General features: G+C 40.7%; 1 protein-coding gene across 1 annotated transcript; it reads left to right on the top strand.

The window, feature by feature from the left end:
• Positions 1-649: 649 nt before the first annotated feature.
• On the top strand, positions 650-8,213 carry CLEC3A (C-type lectin domain family 3 member A). Its single transcript, XM_032389744.1, has 3 exons — positions 650-764; positions 5,624-5,707; positions 7,822-8,213. The coding sequence occupies exons 1-3, from the start codon at positions 650-652 to the stop codon at positions 8,211-8,213; spliced, it is 591 nt and encodes a 196-aa protein (XP_032245635.1).
• The last annotated feature ends 1,914 nt before the right edge of the window (positions 8,214-10,127 follow it).

The raw sequence follows: 10,127 nt of genomic DNA, 5'->3' as shown, positions 1-10,127 counted from the left end.
CCAAAAATGTAACTCTTCATGAATTCACAAAATCCTAATAGAAAGCCTTCTGTTTGATCATGGACCATCCGCTTTGGCCACCCCTGTTACGCTCTGTGAGCAAACCATTCCCAAGTTTCACCTGAGCTGAGTAGACACATGAATGTGTGTAGACTCCAGCATCACACACACAGTCATACACATGCAGGAGCTTTCCTAGTTTTTTGGGTGTGCTTTATTTATTTATTTGCCCTGAAAACGGGACTGAATTTCCCAGATGATTAAGTGAACTTCAGAGCTCCAAATCAAGGGCTTAAATATTGGGGTCTTTACAGAGACTCCAAACCTCTTGGACTTTAAGAAAGAAGAAGAAAGCAGGCAAAACCCTTTATCCCTTAGTTAAGTCTGAAAAGGCAAGTCAAGTAGAAAATATAACAGGAACATTAAAAACAAAAAAAGTCTAACCTGAGACACAAGAACAAGGGGCCACCTTCTGCTGTGGCCAGCCAAGGAATTCAAACATTTCGTCAGCAGGATTCCAGCCAATTTTCACTTGAGCTTTTATAAAGCTGGCCCCAGGCATTCCAGAGCAAGATGTAGCTGCGCAGTCTACTTGCCTCTTAGCTACTTCACAGGAGCTGGCAGTGGTCCTCAGACTTGCCCAAAAGCCATGGCAAAGAATGGACTTGTAATTTACATCCTGGTTATCACCTTACTCCTGGACCAGACCACCAGCCACACATCCAAATTTAAAGCCAGGAAGCACAGCAAACGCCGAGTGAAAGGTAACAGGGCTTTTCAGGCCAGCAAAATTCTAGGCTTGCTCAGTGTGGGGAGGGACTGGGCAATATTCATTTCCAAACTCTTCTAGGAGAACTGTCTCTGGTGAAAGTACCATGCCATCATGTGTATATGGCATTTCAGGGGACTGAGTGACCTTTTAATTCTCTGGAACAATTTGATATTTAAAGGAATCACGCAGTGGGGTCCTTTTTTTTTTAATAGAAAAAGTTTCTGTGTTGTATATCCTTTGTCAAGTGAGCTTAGCCACGAAGAATGTTCTTCAGAGGGAGGTAACCTGGATACGTGGATATCTGGTTATTATGAACAAGGGGTCAAGTAGGATAGACTGATTAATAATTAGAGTATACTGTTTCATTCCTAGATATTATATAACTGTTCAAATATATTTGTAAGATAACTATAATCTTATTAAATGTACAGTCAAGGTTAGACCATTTTGTCACTGGTTATCACATAGGTATATTTTCATACCTCTGACAATATAAAGACAGTCTAGGGCGCCTGGGTGGCTCAGATGGTTAAGCGTCTGCCTTCAGCTCAGGTCATGATCCCGGACTCCTGGGATCGAGTCCCGCATCGGGCTCCCTGCTCAGCAGGGAGCCTGCTTCTCCCTCTGCCTCTCTCTCTCTCTCTGTCTCTTATGAATAAATAAATAAAATCTTAAAAAAAAAGAAAAAGACAGTCTATACTACACATTTAAGTTTTTTCATGTCAGAGAGAAATTGAACCTCTTTTTAAACTTAAAAATATTTCAACATGCAAAGTCATGTAGCGTTTGAAAACATTTTTTTTTTTAAGATTTTATTTATTTATTAGGGAGAGAGAGAGAAAGCACAAGCAGGGGGAGTGGCAGGCAGAGGGAGAAGCAGGCTTCTAGCCGAGCAGGGAGCTCGATGTGGGACTCCATCCCAGGACCCTGGGATCATGACCCGAGCCGAAGGCAGACGCTTAACCGACTGAGCCACCCAGGCGTCCCTACGTTTGAAAACATTTTAATGCAAAACTGTATCTCCAAGCAATCCCCAAATCTGGATGGCTTGAACTGGGTTAAGAGGCAAAAAAGAAAAAAAGGGGTTCTTGGGTGGCTCAGTCAGTTAAGTGACCAACTCTTGCTTTCAGCTTAGGTTATGATCTCAGGGTCATGATTTCAGGGTCGTGAGATCAAGCCCTGCGCTGGGCTCTGCACTCAGTGGGAGTCTGCTTGACATTCTCTCTCTCCCTCTGCCCCTCCCCCCTGCTCACTCTCTTTCTCTCTCAAATAAGTAAATCTTTAAAAAAGAAAAACAAATCTTGCAAAAAACAAAGATGACAGCAATTTATCTGCAATATGCTGAAAGCATAGCAAGAGGAAAAAAGTATCAAGGGAGACGAAGAGTGATGTTTTATCTCATTCTCTGAGTCATTTTCATTTTCCTATCAGCATATTTCAAGGTCAGTATTATGACACTATTTCCTTAACAATCTCACCTCATTAGTAACAAAACATATGAAACATAACCAACAAAGTGCAAGGCAGACTTGACACAACATGGATGGCTGGTGGGTTAAAAAGGAGGCTTGTCTTGGTGTGTGTTCTGCGTATTATAAAGTGCCCTAAAAAGGGGGCGTTTATTTCTATGATTTAGGTCTGACGCAAGATTTCTTCAGTGGACTCTTTTTCCTTATACAATATTAAACTTTCCTGTTACCTCTTTTAAATGGAAGGTTAAAATACTTCTCATACGTGGTATAGTATACTGGTGAAGATGAGGGCAGGGGAAGGAGGGAGGGAGAAGATATTGTGTGATCATGTGGCGTATTTTTCCTGCCAGCATCTCTTCACCGCCAGGAGGCAGTGGCCAAGTGGTGACCACCCAGTAGGGATGTGGAGAGGGCTGTGAACATGTGGGTGTGTGTGTGCTATGGGGATGTTTCTGAAGTCATTCGGTTCAGGTCATGCAGAGCTCCCCCCACCCCATCCCAGCCACACGCATGTATACCCACATGCTCTTCTTCCCTGTTTGCCTTTTAACTGACTGCGCACACCTCTTCAGCATCATCCTCTGAGTTTTTGTGAGTTTTCGCTATTAAGTCCAAGAAAGCAGATTCTACAGCAATAAGTGATGCAATAAGCCTAAACTTACCAAACACTTCTCTCTCCACTAACACATACAATTTTAAAACATTTTAAGTATCTGGTAATTATACCAACCTTTATGAAATCAAAAACGAAAGCCATTTTTTCTCTCCCAACCCTCTTCACAAAATTACCCACTATTACATGTTGGGAAATAATATTCCCAGAGTTCTTCTAATGCACAATTAAAACCTGCTATTTTTAACCAAATAAGAATTGGCTATTAATTTATTTCATCCACCGAATCTTGGATAACTATCAACATAAGGGATACATCAGTCCTTAAAGTAGTTGCATAATATTCCATTGCACAGATGGGTCGTGATTCATGTCATCTGTTCTCTCTTGGTGAACTTCTATGTGGCTTCCATTCTATTGTTTTTGATCCACTGCCTCAGTGAACTGCTTTGTACACATATATTGAACCCATGCTAGGTAGGATGTTATGATACACCTCTAGAAAACTGCAGGTTCATCACACTTTCCAACTGTCTCCCAAAATAATAGCATCAACCCACACTGCTCCCATCTTCAGCATATGAGAGTGACCATTCCCACACACCTTGACAACGTAACATCATATCATCAGCTTAAGCTCTGTCAACCTAACCAAAAAACAAAATACCTCTCTTTTAATTTGCATTTCTTTGGTTGTTAAAAAGGTTGACACTTCTTTGGTTGTTAATGAGGATGAGGTAGATTTCATAGGTTTACTGGTCATTTTCCAGGAATTATTTCTATACTGAAACTACTTTTGGAGAAAAACAATAATAAAATTAGAGGGAGTTTCTGTTGTTGTTATTGTTGTTTTACTCAAAGTGGCAATCGAGGGACTTAACTCAAAAACAAAATTTCCCTGGTAATTTAACTCATAGGTCTCAATAAATTATATGTTGCAGAAATGAATAAAATTTAATTTTTTAAAAAAGATTTTATTTATTTACTCGACAGAGAGCGATACAGCGAGAGAGGGAACACAAGCAGGGGGAGTGGGAGAGGGAGAAGCAGGCTTCCCACGGAGCAGGGAGCCTGATGCGGCGCTCGATCCCAGAACCCTGGGATCACGACCCAAGCCGAAGGCAGACGCTTAACGACTGAGCCACCCAGGCGCCCCTAAAATTTAATTTTTAAATTGAAATATTCCCTGTATTCATTGTAGACAAAACACATCCACATTTGTCACAAAGGTTCGAAGCAGAAGCCAAGTCACCTGGACAATGATTTCCATAATGATTTCCCAGGAGCCTAATGTTATTCATGTCTTCATGTTAATTACAACGTTTACAGCTTCCCTGTGGAGGCCACATACTTATATAGAATGAAGCAGGAAGCTGAGAGGGAAGGCGGATGACATTTGTATGGTTGACAATTTGAAACTTGGAAGCAAGTCTTCAGCGGTCTTTGTGAGCCTGGTCTCCAACAGTTGATGGTTTTGCATTCTGAATGTACCCTTATATTTATTCTGGATCAATGGTCTCTGAGGAAATTCTTGGGTTACTGTATTTGTGAGCTGAGCTACTGGATGCTTTCAGAATTGATTTGCAACATCAAGTGAAACAGAGGTGGGGTCCACCCCTGGGTATCCCAGAAGGCTTTCTTAACCCAGCGTGGAAACACCTGACTTGCAAAGCGCATGTTAAAGAGGATGATGAATCAGCATGTGTGGATTTTGGGACGGTCCTGAAAAACCCAGGATAGAACACAGATTCCCCATACGGCATCTATATAAGGAGGCAGGTGGGGACAGCTCATACCAAGCTTTAAGCATCTTCTCTGTTCAAGGGCATGTGCTCGGGATCAGGCAATTACTGTGCAGGAGCAGATCAGAAGGATGTGACGAGCACAGACTTGGAGTAAGACAGATTCAAATCTTGACTGCACCTTACTAGGTGGCTAGCCTATGGCAGGTTAATTTGACTTCCTGTGCCTCTACTATTTCTTCTGTGAACTGAGGATAGTGATGGTATCTATCTCACAGGAATACTGAAAGAATTAAGCTCCTGGTGTACAGTGTATGGTGGCTCTTAATATTTTTCCTTTTTGTTATTTATTACAATTTATTATAATTCTTGCCTTTGAAGAGTTCAAACTGTCAATTTCTAAGACAGACCCCATCAGTCCTAGAATCTTGTCTATTCATTCAACAAACATTATGCGCAGCTATTATGTGCCAAGCATTGTGTTAAGCACCAAGAGCACCATGGACAGTAAGACACATGAAATTAAGTAAGTAAAAATATAGATTAAAGTGCTCAGAAGAAAAGTAAAGGTTCAAAGAAAGAGATTAGTCAGACAGATGTTAATGTAGAGACAATGACCAGAAAAGGCTTCTGGAAAAGATATTTCAGCTCAATGAGGAGATGGACAAGAGCTGGAGCAAGAGTGTTCCAGGCAGGAGGAACCCAAAGGAATGGATGCTGAGATGACACACCTGACTCTGAAAGTCAACAAGTCTGATGCCTGATGGAGGGAGAGTCCCACAGGATGGGGCTGGAGAGGCACAGCAGCCCTGTCTCAAAGAAGGACCATCTAGAATTATTACCACAACCAAGCTCTTATGAATCTTCCTGGCCAACATATTGTCATCCATTAATTTTCATGTACACTCGGCTCAGTTTCATCAAAACCACCCTCACCTTAGATTCTGGGTTCCAAAGTTTTATTTTATTTTTATCTTATTTTAATCATACGCTTTTCATTCCTCCTACCCTAAAATATCCCCAGAAAAGGATGGAGACCTGAAGACTCAAATTGAAAAGCTCTGGAGAGAAGTCAATGCCCTGAAGGAAATGCAAGCCCTACAGACAGGTAAGACCCGACTCATCAATGCCTTGTCTCAAAAGAGATAGGAAAAGAAATCGTGATTTGCCAGTAATTCAAACCATATCTAGAATACATGTCAAGTTCTAGGTGACACTTTTTATTTTATTTTTTAAAGATTTTATTTATTTGAGAGAGAGAGAAGGAGCAGGGGGAGGGACAGAGGGATAGGGAGAAGCAGACTTCCCGCTGAGCAGGGATCCTGACGTGGGGCTTGATCCCAGGACTCTGGGATCATGACCTGAGCTGAAGGCAGATGCTTAACCCACTGAGCCACCCAGGTGCCCCTAGGTGACACTTTTTTTTTTTTTTTTTTAAAGATTTTTTATTTATTTATTTGAGAGAGAGAGAATGAGAGAGAGCAAGCACATGAGAGGGGGGAGGGTCAGAGGGAGAAGCAGACTCCCTGCCGAGCAGGGAGCCCGATGCGGGACTCGATCCCGGGACTCCAGGATCATGACCTGAGCCGAAGGCAGTCGCTTAACCAACTGAGCCACCCAGGCGCCCTAGGTGACACTTTTTAAAAGACACATTGGAAACCCAGAGAGGCGTCCAGGAGAAAGGATTCAAAAGCTGGGCAGACAACTGTTTGGGGAAATCAGCTTGATTTTCTACTCCCTTCTCCTATATATGGGTGGTAGAGAAATAAAAATAAACATTTCAATAATACATTTTAAAAGCTTGTTCATAATTCTTCTCTAATAGGCAATGAAACAGAATTGAAGCAAATATTAATTGGTGAAAATAATTAGCACTCATTAGATGTTTACTAAGTGCCCATTGGGAGATCTGCTGAGGTTCAACTAAACATAGGATCACAGGACTCACTCTGGCCACATGGAACACCAGATGCAAATGGAAGGCCATTGGTTAGAACCACAGCTTGCCATTCCTCTTTACATGGGGGTAGAGCTCCCAGAAACCTAAAAAGCTACCCTCCTTGGCTCCCAGGGTAAGGAAAAGAGAGCCACACTGGGTGGGTTCAAGAACAGCCCTTGCCCACAATGCTTATACCCCCGGGATCCAACACCTTACAAAGCAACTCCAAAAACAGAACTTCAAGGGTCCTTCAAGAGACCTGTCCAATTATAAGAGTTACCACTTTCAGGGAAGACTAAAGTTATGGCCTTCCATCGAGGATTTATAACTCCCAGGCCAGCTATATATGACCAGTTCAAGGTCATTTTTATCATAAGCAATTTTGCCTAGTAATACTGTTTACATATTCCCTTTATCAGGTTTCTAGGATCAGAATTCAGAAGCTAAAGGAAGATCAAATGACCAGACAGAAGGCAAAAGAGTTTTATTAACGCTTTCCCCACAGCTGGGCACTATAAATACTTTACAAATATTAACACACTAGTCCTCCAACAATTTATGAGATAGGTGCCATTATGATTATCCTCATTTTACAGATGAGGAAACTGAGGCACAGAGACATTAAGTATTTTCTCCAACAATTACACACCTAATAAATGTCAGAGCCTGGTTCTCCAATGCTTTGCCCTAAAACTATCTTTATGTTTGGTTTATCCTGGATAACCTAAACAATATTACCGGGGCTGAGTTATCTGCATAACAAAACCATTGTCTCTCCATATGTCAACTCACACTTCTGTTTTTGTTTGTTTTTTAAATAATTATGAAACACCACCCAGTTCCAGAAGTTCCAAGGAAATCAGCACACAGTAGAGCTCTACAAACTACCAAGCATGTGTCTATCAGAGCAGCATGGGCTAAAAATGTTTTGATGGTGGGACAGACCTGGATTTATGTAGTTATGATCTTATCTGCTATGTAACATGTTTTTACACACTAAGTCGTTACAAATAACAACTTCTGTAAGCCTCAATATCCTGATCTCTAAAAGTGGGAGTAATAAAATCTCACTTTCTGGGACTGCTGTGATTATTACATGAGTTCATTATTATAAAGTGCTTAGCACAGGGTCTGACACATACAAAATCTCCAATAAATATTAATTCATCATTATGATGACACATCATTCAATCCACAAATATTAATTGCTATTTTCCAAGTCCAGTCCTGGATGCAAAACACTCAAAAAGCATCTTAATATATCAAATTTCACATCTTTACAGTCTGTCTCCGAGGCACAAAAGTTCACAAGAAATGCTACCTTGCTTCGGAAGGCTTGAAGCACTTCCATGAAGCCAACGAAGACTGCATCTCCAAGGGAGGAACCTTGGTTATCCCCAGAAACTCTGATGAAATCAATGCCCTCCGAGACTATGGTAAAAGCAGCCTTCCAGGTGTCAATGACTTTTGGCTGGGCATCAATGACATGGTCACAGAGGGCAAGTTTGTTGATGTCCATGGAGTCACCATCTCCTTCCTCAACTGGGACCGTGCACAGCCTAACGGCGGTAAGCGAGAAAACTGTGCCCTGTTCTCCCAGTCAGCTCAGGGCAAATGGAGTGACGAGGTCTGTCGTAGCAGCAAGAGGTACATATGCGAATTTATCATCCCTTAATAGGCTCTTCTCAAAAATGCAAGATCGGTCACAATTTATAGGCTGATGGTTCACAAGAGTAAGTCAGAATTGTCACACGGGCATCTGTGTCCATAGGAATACAGGAGTCAGCCAATTTTGCTACCACATTTCATTGTGATTTTGCCCTCCATGGGGTATAGGAGATCAGAAAATAATGACCAGCTATGTGCACAATGTTAATGTGGCTTCTGCAAAATGGGCTATCAAATCCTTCCCACTTTCCTAGGCCCTCTCCCTTGTATAGAAACCACGTCTGTGTTAAAAACACAACAGCTACCTGGAAGATTTTCCCTTTAAAGTTTAGTATGTATTTGATTGATGAGAATTCTCTCAATCAGAGAGTCTGGGTGTGATATAATCCAGAAACCTCAGTCTGATGCCCAGTCTGTTCCATCCCAGTCATAGTACCTTGCTAGCCCATAAACTTTTCTGAGTTGCTGCATCCCCTGGTGGGACCTGCATCTTGTCTGCCACATCAGAACATGGATGTCTCAGAAATGTTCTGATTTAACTTTCTTTTCTTCATGACCCTTTCCCTCCACCATATACACACACTGATTTTGAAAATGCCTAGTCAAGTTCTGAAAGGAAATGATAAAGTAGCATATTTGGTCAATGTTTAGTCCCAGATTTACATTACAATTTCTGACTCAAACGGGTAACCTTAAGGCAGAGCGTATGGGAAAATAAGTAAGAAAAAAATATGTCTACTTTTCCCTGGCTTTAGTATCCTTATCCTCCCGGATGAAATCGAGGGTTGATATTATATATATCATTTCCTTTTTTATATACTTTATGTACTTATATATATATTTAAACAAGCATATATTGAAGTCTATTAGGGGCAATCTATCTTTTGAAGTTGAACATTGGATTTAAATAATACTATTTTGTAGTCATACATCTATGTAGTATTTTATTCTGTCAAATGCTATTTCCATTAAATAGTTTAACTAGATTGTACAAAATAACATCATTGCCTAATATGAAATTACAAAGCTTAGGCCTGAGGGAAATGGGCTTTTTAGAAGCCAGAAATTCTAAGTGTATTCTGTTCTTCAAATGTCATTTTTTTCTTTAAATATCAAATATGTTTTATGAACAATATCTTTCTCTGCAAACTTTAATTACGTGTGCTTGGAATTAAGTTTTAGTTTTTTTCACTGCACAATAAAGCCTGAGTTCTGGTTGCTGCGGATATATTTGGATGTTGATTAATTATTCAAACTACATTGGTTTATACCAAACTTGGCATAATTTGGGGGAGGAAATACCCTGGATCTGACTGAACTGGTGATTTAGATGTCTTAGGAGAATAATTTTACATGACAATAAAGAGTTAAGTCTGGAGGGAAGAGGAGAATATTAAAAAGAAAGTTGTACCTCCAATTGCTTTTGGTTGACCCTGCCCAATCCTCTATTCCAACAAAGCCAAAATCCCCTCAAAGATTATGACAATAATGAAATTAGTAGACATCAATGGTAGTAAAATCTTATCATACTCCAGGTACAGTGCCAAATTTTACATAATTCTCATTAATCTCCAAAACAACCCTGGGAATTAGGCTCTAGAATTATTCCACTTCACAGAAAGAAGAACAAACCGAAAAGAAGAGATATGTGCTAACTTGCCCCACATCACACTCCAGGAAGTAGTGGAATTGTGACCAGAACTTAAAAAGTTGACTCAGATCCTACATCTTTGGCAACTAGGGGGAATTGTGACAACGTCAAGCCTGTTCAAGTAGGCAATTTAAGTGGATTCTAATCCATTCTCCCAGTTTCTATCATTTGGGGTAACATTTTAGGCAACAGATGACCTTGATGAGGCATTCAGTCTGAGTTTGTTTCAAAAGGGTGAATAAAGACAACCAGGGTTCATACAAGTCAGTG

The sequence above is a fragment of the Phoca vitulina genome, unplaced genomic scaffold (genome assembly GCF_004348235.1).
Source record: "Phoca vitulina isolate PV1807 unplaced genomic scaffold, GSC_HSeal_1.0 scaffold56, whole genome shotgun sequence".
NCBI classification, from domain to species: Eukaryota; Metazoa; Chordata; class Mammalia; order Carnivora; family Phocidae; genus Phoca; species Phoca vitulina.
This window is presented reverse-complemented; position numbering and strand designations above follow the sequence as displayed.